The sequence below is a fragment of the Plecotus auritus genome (genome assembly GCF_963455305.1).
Source record: "Plecotus auritus genome assembly, chromosome: 1".
NCBI classification, from domain to species: domain Eukaryota; kingdom Metazoa; phylum Chordata; class Mammalia; order Chiroptera; family Vespertilionidae; genus Plecotus; species Plecotus auritus.
In genome coordinates, this window is record NC_137770.1 from 221,431,424 (window position 1) to 221,450,901 (window position 19,478).

Below are 19,478 nucleotides of genomic sequence, written 5' to 3' on the forward strand. Positions count from 1 at the left end.
GGGGCAAAAGAGGACAAAATGGGGAACATCTGTAATACCCTCAACAATAAAAATAAAATAAATTAAAAAAAAGAAAAACTCAAAACAGAGACACATTTAAAGGGCATTAAAAGTAAACCATAATAATCATGGTAAAAACAGAGCAAAAAGAATATTAACAAATGTAAAAACTGGTGAAATCTGAATAGGTTCTATACTTTAGTTAACAATATTATCCAGGGTTAATGTCATGATTTTGATGTCGTATAGTTATATAAGATGTTAACATAAGGGTAAGTAAAGGATATATAGGAACTCTATTATTTTTGCAACTCCTCTATAAATCTAAAATTATCAAGATTTAAAAAATTGCAAAAAACAAAACATAAAAAACCTAAACTTAAAAATAAATATGCCTTCACTGCCAAAATTTCTTGATTTAATTCAAGACATAATTTTTAAAAACTCATTAGAAATCAATAATATACTGTTCACTTAACATTATAGTCACTTTATTGCTCTAGAAAATTTAGTTCTTGAAATCATCCGATTACATATATAGTGATAATGAGCCACAAACACGTACACACACAAAATCAACTGTATATTATGAGGCTGCTTCTCTAACTTAGTAGAAAAATATTACAAAAAGAGCTGGTTATGGTTGAGCTATCAAGTAGATATCACATTCCTATAGATCTGAAAGTTGAACAACAAAAAACCTGATGTTACTAATAAGTTACCAATGAATGTATTTGAAGAATCCATATTACATGCAGACAGAAGAAAATTGGTTACAAAAACCATTACATTATTCTGTACTGAAATTTTTGCAACATTTTAGACATTTCCAATCATGTAACAACAAAGATCAAAATAAATTTTATAGAGTTGATAGAAGCTCAACAAGTAGGATTTAACATATTACACAACTCAAATCACAGTTGCATAATACATCCAATTCCCCCAATTTTATTTATCCAGCATGAAACTGAAATGTACACTATTCTCCCAAAATGCCTACTCAGGCACCATTCCCAATCAATCCCCTTACCTATAAATCTTTCCGTTTAACCTTTCAATAAGATTTGCTGTGTATATAATCTACAGGACAATCTTCATTATTATTTCAGAACAGACACTAAGTATCAGTCTTATGATCTTCAGTTATATTCTTTTCAAAAGGTACCTGCACTGCTGCAACTGTCCATGAAAATTCAAGCCTAAGAAACAGAGAAAGTTGGTAGTCAAGAATCTGATCTAGGCAATTCTAAAACTATACTAATAATGTGTCCACACTGTAATAAAAGGATTTCCTGTCTGAGAAATATTACTCAATGGGTCTGAAAGTTGTAGGACTACTGCTCTCTGATGTAAAATGGTTAGGTAATTCCAAATATTTACTTAATTGGCTAGTAAGCTTATAGTTGAGCCTTTTAAAAAATATTCAAATCCACAGAATTATGGAAATAAAATTTTAGAAGGTCATAGTGTAAGACACATACAGAACTCCTCTTATAATGGCACATCCAAAATAAATCTGTACTAACAAAGCAGCACAAAATCAATAACAATTTGAAACCAAATACAGTGGGAAATGATTCAGTTAGAATCATCAACCAAAATTCATAAATGGCAAAAGAATACTGTCTCAAAATATACTGAATTCACATAAGTAAATTGACCATAATGAACTAATGCCAGATATAAATAAATTCAGATTACCAATTAGGTTGAAATAAATTTTAGAACTATTTTCACAAGAAAAATAAATGTACATGATAAAGGCACAGTAGCATCTAAAAAAAATGTGATACATTTATTACAAAATACAAACTTCCTTAACCATTAACAACACAACAAATAATTTTCTTGGAAACTTTTTTTTTTATAAAGGCTTGATTTAACATGCCAGGAAAATATTATTTTTCCGTTAAGATGCATTTATGTAAATTATGGAAGTTGGATTGAGGTCAGTTTCACACCTGGAATTCACAACCCCTGGCAGAAGTACCAGCTGCTAATAACGCTTACTTATATCATATATAACTTAGCTGGATATTAAACTACGCAACTGTTGGTGCCAATCTGCTTATAAAGGCAATGCTCTGGAGACAAAGTCTTCTCACAAACAGAGGGCAAGCAGGTTTCATTATTATATGTTCAACAATAATCCTCAATTCATTAAACAAGGTCCTGCAAGATAAAATAGTTTTCTTTCAGAAACACAAGGGAAAAAGCAACACAATGCAAGGCAAATGCTGATGATGGAATTTCCCACAGCCATTAAAGAATTTGAAGAAGTAAAAGAAGTAACTAGAATGCATTGCCAACAGTTTTCCCTAGAAAACACAAAATAAAATTCGCAAATCAACGCCTGTCCTTCTGGGGAGAAAAGTTTATTTAACAAAAGCATTTAATAAATGGCTACCTCTGAGGGCTGAGATTAGGGATGATTTATATCTTTACAGTAGAATCATACCATTTTCACATTTAACTTAGGCAAATTCAACTAGTTCTAAAAAAGAGAACAAGAAAGTGAAAATTATATAACATGGGCAATCCCACCTACTATTTCCTTTAATAAACATACTGTTTCCTAGAGCTTTCATCTGAAAAATAGGAATAGGCACTTTATGGAGTTGTAATGAAGTTTAAATGAGATAACACAGAAGATGCTCAATGGATATTACTTCCCAGTTGGATCATTACACTGATCAAACTGGCATTTGTCTTTCTTCAGACTAAAGCCCAATTTCTTAACATCTAATGCCCTCCAGAATCTGGTCTCAATCAAATTTTCTTCTTCATCTCCTGCCACTCTCTGCCCCGAGTCCCATGTTCCAGTTATGTTGCATGTTTGTGCCCAAAACAGGTTGAAGACTAGACTTTGCCTTAATTGTGCTCGTTGCCTACAAAATACTCTTTATTACACACGGTACACATCACACATACATAGTACAGGCTAGCAGAAACAATATCATGTATCTTGTACTGTAATTGATCATCAAAGGTAGTAATTTTCACCTTATGTGTTGACTCATCCTGTATAAAGACAACTCCTGCTCTACTTTTCTGTATCTTCCATGTTATTTTTATGGTTAGGAAAAAGCAATAATGTACTGCTTAAACAAACAAATAAAAAAGGAACCCTGGCCAGGTGGCTCAGCTACTTAAGGGCATTGTCCCATACACCAAAAGGTTGTGGGTTCAACCCCTGGTCATGGTACATATGGGAGACAACTGATCGACGTTTCTCCTCTCTCTCTTTCTCTCTCTCTCTCTCTCAAAACAAACAAACAAATCAATGAAAACATATCCTCAGGTGAGGATTTAAAAAAAAAAGGGAGGGGGAGGTCCCTAGCTGGTTTGGCTCAGTGGATAGAGCGTCAGCCTGAGGACTGAGGGGTCCCAGGTTCGATTCCGGTCAAGGTCACGTGCCTGGGTTGCGGGCTTGATCCCCATTGGGGGAGGTGCAAGAGGCAGCCAATCAATGATTCTCTCTCATCATTGATGTTTCTATCTCTCTTTCCCTCTCCCTTCCTCTCTGAAATCAATAAAGATATTTAAAAAAAGGGGGGGGATGAAATATGCCCTTGCACAAAGACAAGAAGGAAATTTGGAAATATCCATGTGTGAGCAAAACACCAATCGCCTGCCTCCAGCATGCTCCCTAACAAAGATGGAGCCCACAACACAGGCCTTGCCCTGACCCAGAATGGAACCAGAAACCTTTTGGTGCATGGGACAATGCCCAATCACTGAGCTACACCAGCTAGGGCCAATCTCAGTTTTTGAAAAGAAATACAACCACCACCACCCAGCCGGCGTGGCTCAGTGGTTGAACATCAACCTATGAACCAGGAGGTCACAGGTGGATTACCAGTCGGGGCACATGCTGGGTTGTGGGCTCAGGCCCCAGTGTGGGGTGTGCAGGAGGCAGCCAATCAATGATGCTCTCTCATTGATGTTTGATGTCTCTTTCACTCTCCCTTCCTCTCTGAAATCAATAGAAGTTTATTTTTTTTAAAAAGGAAATACAACCACCTTCTCACCAACCCTAGACAGTTTTAAAGCCTAGAACTTAAATGTATAAAAACATTGTTTGCTTCTAAATTCTAACATAAAACTGAACTAACTTAGCCTGGCCAGCATGGCTCAGTGGTTGAGCTTTGACCTATGATGAACCAGTATATCATGGTCAATTCCTGGTCAGGGCACATGCCCAGATTTTGGGCTAGTCCCCAGTAGGGGATGTGCAGGAGGCAGCCAATCAATGATTCTCTCTCATCATTGATGTTTCTATCTCTCCCTCTCTGAAATCAATTAAAAAAAAAAAAGAAAAAAAGTATATATATATATGTAAAGCAAAATAAGTTAAACGTTACAAATACTGTATTTAACTCTTAAAAAATAAAACAAATTTGAACTAATCCCCAGCTTACCGACAATATGGATTTCTTCGAGAAGAGTATCGGAGAGTAAGAAATCTATAGTATATAAAAGGCTGGAGCAAACTTCCTTGACCGCTAAAAGAAACAAATACAGAGGTAATAAGTATACATCATTAATTCATATACATACTCTCAAAACTTAAAGGCAATTTAATTGGAGGATGTGTCTTTATTAATCAAACTAGAGGCCCGGTGCATGGATTCGTGCACCGGTGAGTCCCTCAGCCTGGCCTGCACCCTCTTACAATCCGGGGTGTGGGTGAAGCAGATTTTGGGCCAACAGTGCCCCAGCAGCAACCTAACCCATGGCCAGTTCCACAAGGAATCGGGCTCCCTCCTCTACTGGTCAGAGTGTCTGCCCCCTGGTGGTCATTGTGTGTCATAGCTACCGGGCGAACGGTCGGATGGTGCTTAGGCTTTTATATATATAGATGGTCATAGTAATACCTATTATATCTAAATCCATTATATCATTCCAGAACTTTATTTAGGTTATACTATCTATTTGGGACCCAACAACTTAAGCAATATGTGGTGATTCTGTTTTGTTTTGTTTTTTCAGGGGAAAACATAACTTAAAAGAATGGAACAGATGCCTTTATGAGGAAATCTATAAAACTCTTACTACCTTGAAAAGAGAGTGTTAAAGAAAGGAATAACTGTCAGGTACATAAAACCCTTAGGCAATGAACATTAAAATACTTCATAAACCATGGTCTATTAAATATAAAATGTACCCAGCTTAGACTCAGCAAAATCAATTCAGGTATCTATGTTAGAGATAACACTGAGAGAAAAGTATAAGCAGACAAATAAAAACATGTTTACTGCATCAATATTTGGAAAAGTAAATAGATGGAAACAAATGTCTATGAATAAGGGAATGCATAATAAAATGTTCCATGCTAACATGATGGAACACTACACAGCCACAAATAAGAACTCTGTATGTCAACATAAATAGGTCACAAAAATATACTCTATGAGTGAAGAAGGCAAGATGCAGACAATTGGTGCATTATGATACTTTTGATTTAATATAAAAACTAAACAAACAAAACCCTTCACCCACAATATAATAATATACATTTTGTACCCATCTGCATACGTGTTTTTAAAGACAACATACATGTACACTATCAAACTCCATATATCTGGGAAGGAGAGGACAGAATTGCTACTAGGATTCATAGTCAAACGTAGTATCCCAATACTTGTGAAAGTAAAAATTGAAAAAGCAATAATCCTGACAGAAATGTAGTTTTTAAAACTTAAACACAAGAATATTGATGGAGTGATCAATACTTTTCTTAAATTTTAAAAGGAAGACTTTCTTTATTCATGTATTTTTTTCTCTCTTTCTCTCTCTCTCTCTCCCTCCTTCCCTTGCCTTACTTCTGCAATTAAGATACGAACTATTGAAGTGGTAGTAAGCAACAATTAATTCTAGACTGTAATTAATTAGAAGAGCAATAGGTAACAATTCCAGATTTTTCTCTAGTACAAAGAAAAATCATCTTAATAATAGAATGTACTATACTTTCCATGATTCTTTCAAATGTAGTTATTCTGAAATTAACTTTCCAAATGTTAAATGATAAATGACAAAGAATGATAAGTAAGACATGTTCCCAGGTTTAATGTCTCAGGTTCTCCACTATAAAGTGAAAGATAATTGCTAAGATCCATCTAGCTCTACATATCAGGATCTACTTCAACAGATTGAAGCAGGATAAAATTTGAGTTAATATATTTATTACAGTCACTTAGTCATCAACCTCCTAAAACAAATGTATTTTCATTCTTACCTAAAAAGCATAAAAACTGTAGCAGGCATCAAGAGTATTTCATTACAAGCAATGAATTTCAGAATATTCTGTTGATTAGCGCTTAATTTATCCAAGATGGATCTCAGCAGAGGTAAACTATTTGAACCCTTTGCCTAAAACAGAAGAAAACAAACATTAGAAATAACAAAGCATTTCTGATCACTCTATTATTTTCTTTCTTTAGATAAATAGCACATTTAACAGGCCATACAAGCAAAAGACAAACATTTGGAAATGATGATATAAAATAAGAAACTACTTAAAGACAAAAGTTAGTGTATTTTCTTGCTTTATTATATTTTATGTACTTGAAAATTTAGAAATAAAAACAACTTTAATACAAGTCCTTTACATTTCTTAAGATTAGAAAAATGGTGGTTATTTCTCTCCAACCATAACAAAACCTGACTATCCAGTAATACAGTTAAAGTATCTGTGACTCCTTAGCTAACTAAAGGTAGAAATCACCGAGTCCAATTACTGCTGTGACCAAAGAACAACAGGGATAAAGAAAAAGGCCAACACAAGGCAAATTTTGATATTTTAATTCAAACTTCAGTGCATATGCAGTCAATCTGCCTAGCACACTTATGTTAGGCTTAATGTTTCAACCCAAGGATAAGAAATTTTAGTAAAGTAGCATTTCAGAACATTAGAATAAAAGAAATTCAGTACAGTACACTCTACTTGACTGATATGTTAGAATTTAATACTGACAGAACAGCTCTCTAACAACTTATCAAACCTAAAAGATTCAATTCCTTTAAATAATGAAGAGATCTATTTCAACTTCAGAAATTCCTCTGGCAACTGAGGGATAATTTTAAATGCACTATTTTATCTACAAAATATACTGTATTATGAAATGTAAATAAAATATTCCAAACTTAAAACTTTCAAATCATTAAATAATTTAGGACAAGTTTGTAAGGATTAGAGCTTTTTGTGACAAAAGCCAAAATGTCTTAGTGTTCAAATTGTTTAATTTAAAAAATCAAAAAGGGTGATCCCTTTTCGGGCACCATAATGTCGGAGTTCTTGTCCCAGCCTTACAAAGGGTTCAGCATTCTGGAGAAAGGGGCTGCGCGTAGATGATTAAAGAGTCCAGAGACGAAAGATAATTTTGAAAGGCATTGGGGGTCAGAGGAGCTTCAGCTGAAGGAACTAAGGACCCCGTGGTATTTATTAAACACAATTTGTCCTAAGGCAAGGTGGACATATACACTTCAAAGGGTAGGGTACAGCCAAAACCGGTTTGGCTCAGTGGATAGAGCGTCGGCCTGCGGACTGAAAGGTCCCAGGTTCGATTCCGGTCAAGGGCATGTACCTTGGTTGCGGGCACATCCCCAGTAGGGGGTGTGCAAGAGGCAGCTGATCGATGTTTCTCTCTCATCGATGTTTCTAACTCTCTATCCCTCTTCCTTCCTCTCTGTAAAATATCAATAAAATATATTTAAAAAAAAAAAAAAAAAGGGTAGGGTACAGAAGCATTGTCAGTTTGGGGAATAGCCTACAGCTGTTCAGATACTTGGCCAACAGGAGGCAATAAAACGCCCTGAGCTGTCTGGCAGTTAACAATCATCCTATTCAGGTTTGGGGGAAGTGACCTTTAGCCGTTTCCAACAGGTAAGCTACATATGTGGCTCACCCTTGTTGAGCTGCCCAAGCTTCACCAACCTTTTGGTGAAACTCTTGTAATTATTACATGCTGGAATTGGTTCCCGGCACAAATTCATGTCAGCTAGCTCAAATTCAGGTCAGGAGCAAAAAAGAAAACAAACAAACAAACAAACAAACAACCCTGCATAGTTTTACTTACATCAAGAACCTTTTTTGTGTATGTGGCAGCATGAAGCAAAGAGAATAACAAGACTGGGAAAATACTCACTGAAGAAAACAATTAAGGAAACATTTTAAATTTATCAAGTACTTTGCAAAATAGGCTATGTATTATGTCCAAATATTCACATCTGAAATGGCATTTGCTAAAATGTGTTCAATGACAATTTTTTTCAGTATTGCAAGGATTAAATATGTCAAATTCATATATATTGGCAAAATAAGTGCTCAAATAATTAATTTCACTTTCCTCCTATTCCCTTTAAGACTTATTATCTAAAAAGGTAGTATTTAGTCTTAAAATATATATTTTATTGTGCTTCCATTATGTATAGTTGTATAAATTATTTAAAAACTCTTAAGAGCAGCACTTCTCACAGCACAAATCACTTTCCTGAGAGATGATCCACAGGAGGAAAATAACAATTAAGTTTAGGAAACAGTAATAACTTTTAGTCTCACAAAGTACATTAGCATTTCAAAGGTCCTATAGTAAAGAAACCTATGGGTTAAGCTAGTTCTTTCCAGACTAAACAGCACACCCCCTTCTTTATCCCTTCCCCATTTTTTACAATACCTATTATCATCCCACAACACTGTGGAAATGTGTAAACATACAAATTCCAAATGAGTTCTTTAATTTTCATTAGCTTCAGAGATTATCCAGTGACTTTATTTTCTACTCTGTGCACAGCAATGGGCAATTTCATTGTCAAAAGGTACAAAGGATACTTGTAACAGGGTAGGAATTGACAAAGATGAGTGAATACAGCAGGTAGTGGCAGCTGTCCTCTAGCAAAGCTTGGGCCAGGAATGCTCTGCTTAACTGGAAGTGCGGTAATCTTTGGTGCAGCCTCAGAGCACTGGTAAGAGCGTTGGCCAGCAAAGCGCGTTGATAAAAGCTTGCTGCTTCATGCAACCTGCAAATTACCAGAGGAGAGGTTATCATGAGACATAAACAACTACCATGCCTCTTCCTCCTTTGTGAATTGCGTCATAATTGCACAACACCTAAATCTATTACTTAATTATAAGCAGAAAAAAATTACACTGGTGTGGCTCGGTGGCTCAGTGTTGACCTATGAACCAAGAGGTTACGGTTCAAGTCCCCATCAGGGCACATGCGCGGGTTTCAGACTCGATCCCCAAGGGGTGTGTGTGTGTGTGTGTGTGTGTGTGTGTGTGTGTGCAGGAGGCAGAAGATTGATGATTCTCTCTCATCATTGATGTTTCTATCTTTCTCTCCCTCTCTGAAATCAATAAAAATATCTTTTTAGAATTTACTAGAATCATTAGAAGCATCATTTCATATATATGCCCAATTGAATTTTACAAAGCAGTCATTTTTCCTGTTAAGTAAAAAATGCAAAAAAATATAAACTCATTTCCACACATCTATTTTCTCTCAGATTTCAATGTGATGTCAGTTTCCACATAGCACATAATATATTCTTCCTGTTAGTAACATTAGGTTATTAGTGTCTTAGACTTGTCTTTTATTTGTCCCTGAATCCCTTGCAGTTTAGCAAGTCTTGCACTTAAAAGATATTCCATAAAAACTGACTGAACAACTGAATAACAAAGGCAGAAATAAATATAATACATACCCAAGAAGAGGCAGAACGAACAAAGCAGAACAGTACACAGTGAACAGGCGAGAAAGCCACATTGCTGTGTCCAGTTTATTGGTCATCATGAATTGCTGAATTTAAAAAGAAAAATATTGTAGTAAGCTAAGGCTGCAAAATGTTTTTAAAGATGAAAATTATGTAGTTTTATTCCTATTCAAAATGTTTGAACAATTCTGTAATAATAGTTTTTTTTAAGATCATTAGGTGATAACTCTTAAAGCAATCACTTCACCTAGCAAGTCCGAACACCCTACTGTTTTGATGTGGAAAGCACAGGAAGTACTTAAATAGGAAAATACCAGTAGACATATAAAAAAATAGTCTAATCAGGAGCCCCACCAGTGTGGCTCGGTGGCTGAGCGTTGATCCATGCACCAAGAGATGGCTGGTTCGATTCCCCATGGTCAGGGCACATGCCCTGGTTGTGGGCTCAATCCTCAGTAGGGGGGTACATAGTAGGCAGCCAATTGATGTCTGGCTCTCCCATCGATGTTTCTCTCTCCCTCTCCCTTTCTCTCTAAAACTGATTTAAAAAAGACTAATCAGGAAAGAAAAATTTGTTCAGAGTTTTAATTACAGTTGTCTGTATTCCTTCTATACTTGTAAAACTGACCTCATCTATTTTCAGACTGTTAAACAAGAACTGCTCTCAAGAGAACCAGAATGCCTATTCTTACAAAAATCTCAAACTGAAATAGGTAGGTCTCAGATCTGAATAAAAAGGTAGTATACAAAGCCAGTTTGGATTAAGTAAACCTTACAAAGTAGAACTGTAAAACCATGCTAACAGTAACTCACCACTGAACTCAGCCTGAGGATGATTTGCCCATGTACACACAAGGAAATGACATACTCTAGGTGCTCAAAATATGGCTGTCTGGTGTTAAACAGCATCTGCCTCTACGATTTTTAACTTGCTCATCCCCAGGAAGCTCCCCCACAAGTCTTACCCTCGTTTCAGTGGCCCTAGATTAAACTTCTATATACCATTTTCTTCTCTGTTTTCTTCTCTTTCTCTGTTCCTTTACTGCAGGGGTCCTCAAACTACGGCCCGCAGGCCACATGCGGCCCGCCGAGGACATTTTCCGGCCCGCGGCTGCCTGTCCTGCTTAGCAGCCGACTCGTCCCGGGCCCGCAGTGCGCATAGGAATTTGTTCATAGTTGTTTTTTTTTTAAACTATAGTCCGGCCCTCCAATGGTCTGAGGGACAGTGAACTGGCCCCCTCTTTAAAAAATTTGAGGACCCCTGCTTTACTGCTTTTTGCCAATAGATGTGTCCATCACCAATAACTTAAAATATCTTTTTACATTCAAAAATCAACTTATATTCAAATTCTAAAGTGGCTTTCAAATTTTTGATAGGACCTACATAAATAATTTTTACATCAAGATCCAACACAAATGTGTGAATATATAAACAAATGTTTCACAAAACAATACTTACCCATACTATTTGTGATAGATTTTGGTATTTTGCTTTCTAGTTAATGTTTTAAAAATTAAGTGTTGCCCAGTCTGTGTGGCTCAGTGGTTGCGTGTCAACCCATGAACGGGGAGGTCATGGTTCGATTCCCAGTCAGGGTACATGCCTGGGGTTGCAAGCTAGATCCCCAGTAGGGGGCGTGCAGGAGGCAGCCAATCAATGATTCTCTATCATTGATGTTTCCATTTCCCCTTCCTTACTCTCTGAAATCAATAAAAACATTAAAAAAAAAAAAAAAAAAAACTTAAAGTGTTCCCACTAAACTGATTTCAAAACTCACTAATGCATCTTAACCTGGAGTCTGAAACAATAGTTTAAGCAACCCTATACAATAAAAGCCTAATATGCTAAGTGTCCGGTCATTCATTCAACCAATCAAAGTGTAATATGCTAATGATATACTAAGGCTGCTCAACTGCTATGACGTGCACTGACCACCAGGGGGCAGAAGCTCCGACTGGTAGGTTAGCTTGCTGCTGGGGTCCGACGGAGCAGGACTGAGCGAGACTGGCTCGACACACCCTGGAGCCCTCCTGCGGTCCCTCCGTCCCTCCCCGGCTGGCCAACCTGCCGGGTCTCTCCCTGGCCCTGATCATGCACCAGGGGTCCCTCAGCCTGGCCTTTGCCCTCTCGCAATCCGGGACCCCTCAGAGGATGTCGGAGAACCGGTTTCAGTCTGATCCCACAAGCCAGGCTGAGGGACCCCACTGGTGCACAAATTCATGCACTGGGCCTCTAGTCTAATATAATTATCTTTTGCAAGAAGATATAGTAAAAAACTTTTGGAAAAAAACACAAGTACATTTTAAAATTCAAGGATGTTTTATTGCATGTCTTTTTAACAGTATGCTGGTAACTTTGGAAATATGCCTCTAGTTTATTCTATCCAACTATATTGTTGACACCTTTAAGTTTAAATGATCATCAGTAGCCAAGTGAAAGGATGAATCTAGATCACTATGCTGTTTCTATACTAATATTCAGATTCTACAAGTGTTCTAATTTTAGAACATTTTCTTAAAACCTATTTGTATTTAGGGTGTTCACTTTGTGATAAATCATTGAGCTATGCATTCCATTTTGTACATTTTTATGTGTGTGTAACTTTATTACACAACAACAAAGATTTTAAAAGGTGTATTGGTCTAAATTTTAAGAGTGAACTGCCCAATCATGTAATAAATAGTTCAGGCAAAAAATATCAATGGATCTTTGAGTGAAAAACTATTCACACAGTGTCAAACTACTATGTCATAGACTTTTTAAAAATATATATTTTTTCATTGATTTTCAGTGGAATAGGACAGGAGAGGGAAAAAGAGAAACACTGATGTGAGAGTGTAACATCAATTGACTACCTTGCATGCCCTCTACCAGGGATGGAGCCCATAACTAGGATAGGTGCCCTGACTGGGAATTGATGGTGGACCCACAGATGATGCCCAATCAACCGAGCCACCCAGGCCAGGGCTCATAGACTACTTTTTAATTACAAAGGCAAAAAAAGATATCTTTAAAATGGAGAATCTGGTGGATACCACCCTAACCAGATAATCAAACTTAGTATCTCAGATGATGGGATAAATCAACATAAAATGCATCCTGATATGTATAACGTACTGAGGACAGAATATCACTTATCAGACAACTCCAATTTGAGGAGTATTCTGCAGAGCAATGGGTCTGGATGTGGACTGAATATTAGGTTATAACATGAATCAATGTTAAATTTCTGAAATTTAACTGCAAGAACTGCAGTGATGATTGCATTGTAGTCATGTAGAGTACGAAATTATTTATGGGTTAGCCATCATGATGTATGCAACTAACTCTAAAAAGGTTCTGCAAAAGAAAGAAAAAAGAAAGTGTATATATAAATAGAGATAATGGCATAAACTGAGCAGAAACATTCTCTGCCAGCACGCGTGTGCAGAATGAGCGTATCCTGGCACGATCTCACGTGGCATCTTCAACCTTGGGACCTAGGATAGAGACCGAGGAGTGGGAAAGGCAAGAAGGCCCAATTTCCACGGCATACAGGTGTGGGCCACCTGCTCCCGGCTGGCCCGACAACTAGCCTAATGTCGCTTCTGAAAAAGAAACGTGTAGGTGTCTTACAACTTCGATCACGATCTCCCTCTGCCCCACCCTCAACCCTACCCCAATCACTAACCCCAGTCCTGAAAGCAAAGAGCTTCTGGAGCGCCTCGGACCCTACTGGCAACACTTCCTGCTCCTTCCTAACTCTTGCAAAGCAAGTCACATCACCTGGCCGGCTCACTTACCACTGCGCCCGCCCCTTGGGGGCCGTTCGGCGTCGTATCCGCCATGGAGGGCACACACGCGCGCGTCTGGGACGCTGCAACTAGGAAAAGAAACAAATGTCAGCGCGGAGCCCCGGCCCCCGCAACCGGCTTTTCGGCCGGTGCCACAAGCCAGGAGCGCCCGGCGAGAACTCCAACGCCCTCCATAGAGAAAAGTTCTCCCCAGCACCAGTGCGGCGGACTACCCCGGGGACACCCGTAGTGGCCGGGAAATACCTGTCCGGCACCGCCAAGAGCAAAGCTGGGTTTCTAGAAAGACCTGAGCGAAGGCGGAGCTTCGGAACAAGGCCCAACAGGGCTGACCTAACGCCGCCGGCGCGGGGTTATTGCCGGGATCGGAAGTGCTCCTTTCACTTCCGTGAGGAAAAGGCGGTGCTGAAGAGGGGAAACCCGAGCGGTGCCCCGGGGCATAATGGGAAATGTAGTTTTTCTCGTTTTGGCTTCACCTGCCCTGCACGCCTATTGGCCTAGTAAGCTAAAAAAAATCGAGGCGGTGAAACATCTTTTTTCTCTTCTCCAGCTCACAGATGCCCCCCGCCCCCTGCCATTGCCAGACCACGAAATCTCTTTACTCCCTAATGTAGAAGGCTCAGCAACGTCTTCTTTGCTGTTTTCCTCCAGGGGCTCATTCAGCCCCATGGTTCTACTTCTGAAATGAATTCTCTCAACAGGCACTTAAGGCGGCTGCTATGTGACAGGCCCGAGGCTTGGCATAGAAGATAAAAAGATGAGTATTGTAGACTGCAGGGGAGACAGACAAGTAAACCGAAATCACACACAGTACTGTGTAATACCAGCAGAAGCCTAGTTAATCACAGGGAGCACTTAGGAGGGGATCCTAGGTCGAAGGAATCTGGAAAGGTTTCCTGGAAAAGGTAATACTGGCCCTAAGTTTTGAAGGGCAGGCGAAGTTGGCTAAGTGGGGGAGGGTATTCCAGACAGCAGCAAAGTGCATGAAGCAACAAACAGGAGTCAGGTGATTAGTTCAGTATGGCCAGAATGGAGGTGCCAGTGAGGGAGATTATGAAAGACTTGAGCTACAGAGTCATGCAGCTGTGCTAAGGAGACAATCTGAATTTAACCTTGAAATCCAGGTACAATTTTAAGCAGAAATGTGACAGCGTGAGATTTAAGTCATTCTGGCAACCGGATAGAAGATGATCAGTAGGGCAAACTAAAAGCCCAGAGATCAATTGGGAGGCCATTACATACATATAGGAGAGAAGTGATGAATTCTAAACGGAGGCAATGTTGTGGGGGAAGAGAAGAAGAAAGATGACTTGAAGAGGCCATCCAAGATTTGCCTTTTATTACTCTCCATTATTATTGGTTTGTTAGAACTTTAAAAATGTATACTTAAATGTTAAAATTATGTTTTGATGCTAGTCTTTTGTTATGAGTTGAAAATTTTCCTTTCCCTTTCAAAGCTGGGGGGCGGGGGGGGGGGAAGGGGACAACCTAAGTTTATATATGAGGGAAAGGAACACTCTGTTCCACAACCTTAGACCTCACACTGAACTGCCAGGCCATGCTCCGTGAAGCTGCAAAAGTAAGATAAATGAAAAGGGGACACAAACCAGGTGGCTTTCCAAATGGTTCATGGTTTGCTTTCTTGATTTATGAAAGATGATACTCCCCACTAAAACTCTTTGTAATAGTTTGACTTCATTTTTGCTGAGTGAATCACCTTAATCATATTATTCTAATAATTGAGTTATTTTGATTTCATTCTCTTTGCTTCTTCTGCATTCTCAGATGTGCTGAAGATAGACTAAAAGCACCACAGATATAGGCCTACAATGGAGATTCTAGAAAGGTTTCAAAGGAGAAATAACTTGTTTTTAATGGATGAAAATAAGGGGCAATTTATCAAATTGTGCTATAGTTATTCTTACAAATAGCACTCATTTTTAGTAACAGCTAGATTTTCTTCTGTTATCTCTCCCTAGAACATAAGTATATAACAGGCAGACTATATTTTCTCCATTTCTGTATCATTCCCCGAGGCTTTAGATGCTGATATGGATTCCAAGACAGTGTTTCAAGCGATTTAGGAACAGTATAAAATACATCGTGATTATAGTAGTTGAAGCCACTTTGCCAAGACATTGGTTTCTGTAAGAGCTTTTAGTGGTTAGTGTTAACTATAGAATGCAGTGATTATCAAGAAGTATCATGAATAGATGATATTTGGTCCTTTTTTTATTTTTAACAATTAAAATTTGTCTCTTCCACCCCCCAAGTGTATTTATTTGCTTTCTTCCTTTATCAGTCTGTTTGGTAATGTTAAATTAATTAAACATGGAAGCCATTAGACCAAGGTAGTTCTAATACTTTAGCCATCCAAAACACAAGCCTATACATGCCTTAAGGTTAAGAAGGCAAATCTTAAGGACAACCAACCACAGACTAGTCTTTTTCAATAAGGCAAATATTTAAAGTATAGCCTATCAAATAATTCCATTGCTTTGCTTCTGCCATTTCCCTATAAAAGTCTTTTCTCTAGCTCCTGTCAGTGGAGTGCTTCTAACCACTTAGGGTTTGGCACTACCTGATTTGAATTAATTTTTGCTAAAATAAACTTAAAATTTTTAATATGCCTTGGGTTATCTTTTAACAGTAGTGAGATAACTTATCAAATATACATGGTTGTCTTAGTCAGGACTCTCCTGATGGCAAGTAACAGAAATTAAGCCCAAACAGACTTATGAGGGAAAGGGGACAAAATAATTGATTACTTTGGAAAGACCAGAGGTACATGATCTTGTAATAAATGTGACTGGAATTAAGAGTAAAAATGAGCCTGGCTAGTGTGGCTCAGTGGTTGAACATCGACCCATGAACCCTGTGGTCCCTGGTTCAATTCCCAGTCAGGGCACATGCCTGGGTTTTGGGCTCGATCCCCAGTAGGGGGCATGCAGAAGGCAGTCTATTTATGTTTCTATCTCTCTATGGTTCTCCCTTCCTCTCTCTCTCTCAAATCAATAAAAACATAAAAAAAAAAAAAAATACCCCGGAGTACAAATGATAACAAATGACTCTGTGTTCTCCTTTCTGCTTCCCTCTGAGTTGACTTCATTGTCAAGCTGATTCTCCCTCAACTCAAATCCCTATTCTACCACGTTAGCAAGACTAGACCATAGAAAGTGCCTCTCGCCTGATACTTTTCAAATAATGATCCAGGCTTGATTCTTAGTGGGTCAAATTTGGTCCCATAAATTTTTTTTTAATTTTTAAATATATTTTTATTCATTTCAGAGAGGAAGGGAGAGGGAGAGAGAGAGAAACATCAATGATGAGAATCATTGGTCGGCTGCCTCCTGCACACCCCCTACTGGGGACGAAGCCTGAAATCCAGGCATATACCCTGACTGGGAATGGAACCATGACCTCCTGGTTTATAGGTCGATGCTCAACCACTGAGCCACACTGGCCAGGCTCATAAATTCTGAAACCTATCATTGACACAGATGGGCCAGGCTTGGGTCATTCACCCACTGTTGTCTGAATGGAGTGGTAAGAGGAGTATTTATGAGATCAGCTTCCTCTGAAACTCTTAAGTGTTGTTATGAAAAGAATGAGATATAGATGCCAGGAAAGCAAAAGTCATATAATTCTGCTTCAAACTTCATTTTTTATCTGATGCTTTTTATATTTTTGTGTGTGTTTTTTTTCAGTGTTTGTCAATCAATTTCTACTTGATAAGAATTTTCATAGGATAAGAGTCCAGTTGTAAGTGTTACACAGCTTCTTTTAATTGAAGGAAAGAAAAATTTTGCTATAACATAAACGCTGAAGCTGAAGCAGTTGGATACCAAGAGGCTATTACTCCTTTTGGCTAAAAATTGGCTGATGGAGCAAGAATTGATTCCAGAGTTATTGATGATTTGGCTCTCCCCAGTTTTCAAGGGAGATCTACTGAAACATCAAGTCATCAATTTGCTCATTTCTGCTTCCATCAGTGATTAATGATCCTGTGGTTGGATAGGGCATCTTTGTAATTGCTAAGTGCTGAGTCATTCATCTCATTAGGAGTACATTCCAACTTTTATTTGCTGCCTGAAAAGTAAGCTCCATAAGCTCTGCTGATGTAGCTTAAGTATGAGGTCTTAATTATGTGTGTGTGCGCCCCCGCCCCTTTGTTTTTGACTAGGCTATTTTTAACCTCTGACTAGGCTATTTTTAAACTCTATACATCGTAGATAACTGATAGCAATGTAACTAATTCTTGTCTATTATGTTAATTTCCTACTGCTCCTTTAAAAATTTAACACAACTTTACTGTCTTATAGGTTTGGAGGCCAGAAGTCCCACGTAGGTCTCTCGCTGGACTAAGATCAAGGTTTCTGCAGAGCTCCCCTTTTTTCTTTCTGGAGGTTGTTGGGAAAAATTCATTTTCTTGCCTTTTCCAGCTTTTAGAGGCCACAACATCCTGGATTCTTGGACCTCTTTTTCCACCTTAAAGGCCGGCAATCTTGCATCTTTCTGACCCTTCTTCAGTGGTCACAGCTCCCTGTAACTCTCTTCTGCTTACTCTCTTCCACTTTCAAGGGCCCAGATGGATAATCCAGGATAATCTCTCTATGATCAGGTCAGCTGATAGGCAATCTCAATCCCCTCTGCAACCTCCATTCCCTTTGCCATGTAACCTAACATACCCACAGGGTCTGAGGATTACCATGTGGGCATCTTGGAGGTGCAGGAAGGGAGGCATCATTCTGTCTTTCATATCTATAAACACACACAGGTAAATTCTACTTGGTGGAGGTTGAATTGACTTCTCTAATCACCCACTCACTCCTGTAGAAAAATTCAAAATTTCTTTTATTTGTAAATTTATTTCAACATTCCTTTAATCCATATGAATTTGTAGTTATTTGGCTTCTCCTTTGAATCGATTTTAACAAATTCCCCAGTTCTCATTATTTCATGAATTGCATAAAATTTTTTGACATGTGTTTATTTTATACATACTATAAAATAATCCATTTTTAATTTTTTAACATATATTTTTTATTGATTTCATAGAGAAAGGGAGAGGGAGAGATAGAAACATCAAGGATGAAAGATAATCATTGATCAGCTATCTCCTGCATGCCCCCTACTGGAGATTGAGCCTGCAACCCGGGCATGTGCCTTTACCAGGAATCCAACCGTGACCTCCTAGTTCATAGGTTGACGCTCAACCACTGAGCCATGCTGGCTGGGTATAATCTCTTATTTTATAAACTAGGGGCCCAGCATGCGAAATCACGCAAGACCCAGGACCCAGAGTCTTGCTGCTCGGCGGAACCCAGAAAGAGTCCCACGGCCGCCGCCACTGCGGGAGGCAGGACCCAGAAACCCACCCACGCCTCTGGTCAGGTCCTCCAGAGTCAAGTCCCCGCCCACCCGCGCGTGCCTCGCCACTCACACAGCCCTGCCCACCCCGTGCATGCAGCCTCCTGTTTATTGGTCATGACAGCGTGATGGCGTGACAACCAGGCTTTTTATATAATAGTTATAACATATTTCTTATACATGTCATAATTTTACCTTGTTTTGAAAATTTATCAGAGACTTAGCTACTCAAGATAGAAAAACATATAGATACACTAGAAATATGTTCTAGAGCTTCAGAAAATGAGCATATTCCCCACTTTCTTGCATCTTATATATTTCAACATGTGGAGGAGATGGACCTGGCTGGGAATGTAATGCCTACTGGTTGAAGGTCAGAGATCAGGTTACCCCTCCCCCACAACCCCTACATTTGAAACTCAGCTTGTTTCACTATTAATTCAAAGGAGTTGTTTAAAATCACCTGTTTAGCCCTATCTGGTTTGGCTCAGTGGATAGAGCATCAGCTTGCGGACTGAAGGGTCCCAGGTTCGATCCAGTCAGGGCACATGCCTGGGTTGTGGGCAATCCCCAGTAGGGGGTGTGCAGGAGGCAGCCAA

The 19,478-nt window shown here is 38.8% G+C and overlaps 1 protein-coding gene across 2 annotated transcripts; it reads right to left on the minus strand.

Annotated features, from left to right (window-relative positions):
- Positions 1-562: 562 nt before the first annotated feature.
- Positions 563-13,891, minus strand: TMEM33 (transmembrane protein 33). Of its 2 annotated transcripts, XM_080660775.1 has the most exons (9): positions 13,756-13,891; positions 13,501-13,580; positions 9,709-9,803; positions 8,834-9,021; positions 8,082-8,149; positions 6,242-6,375; positions 4,425-4,508; positions 2,055-2,175; positions 563-1,202 (listed from the first exon to the last, which is right to left on the minus strand). In XM_080660775.1, the coding sequence occupies exons 2-9, from the start codon at positions 13,543-13,545 to the stop codon at positions 1,197-1,199; spliced, it is 741 nt and encodes a 246-aa protein (XP_080516901.1). In that variant the 5' UTR covers positions 13,546-13,580; positions 13,756-13,891; the 3' UTR covers positions 563-1,196. The 2 variants fall into 2 exon arrangements, with proteins under 2 accessions (XP_080516901.1, XP_080516900.1); XM_080660774.1 differs by lacking the exon at positions 563-1,202 and having other exon boundaries at positions 1,870-2,175.
- Positions 13,892-19,478: the final 5,587 nt, after the last annotated feature.

What these genes read in the sequence shown, in the direction of transcription:
- TMEM33 (XM_080660774.1), bottom strand. Translation starts at nt 13,545, where the DNA reads ATGGCGGATACGACGCCGAACGGCCCCCAAGGGGCGGGCGCAGTG. An exon ending in CCCAAGGGGCGGGCGCAGTG is followed by an intron (nt 9,804 to 13,500) that starts GTAAGTGAGCCG and finishes TTTTAAATTCAG; the next exon opens with CAATTCATGATGACCAATAA. An exon ending in CGAAGAAATCCATATTGTCG is followed by an intron (nt 2,176 to 4,424) that starts GTAAGCTGGGGA and finishes TTTATCTTGCAG; the next exon opens with GACCTTGTTTAATGAATTGA.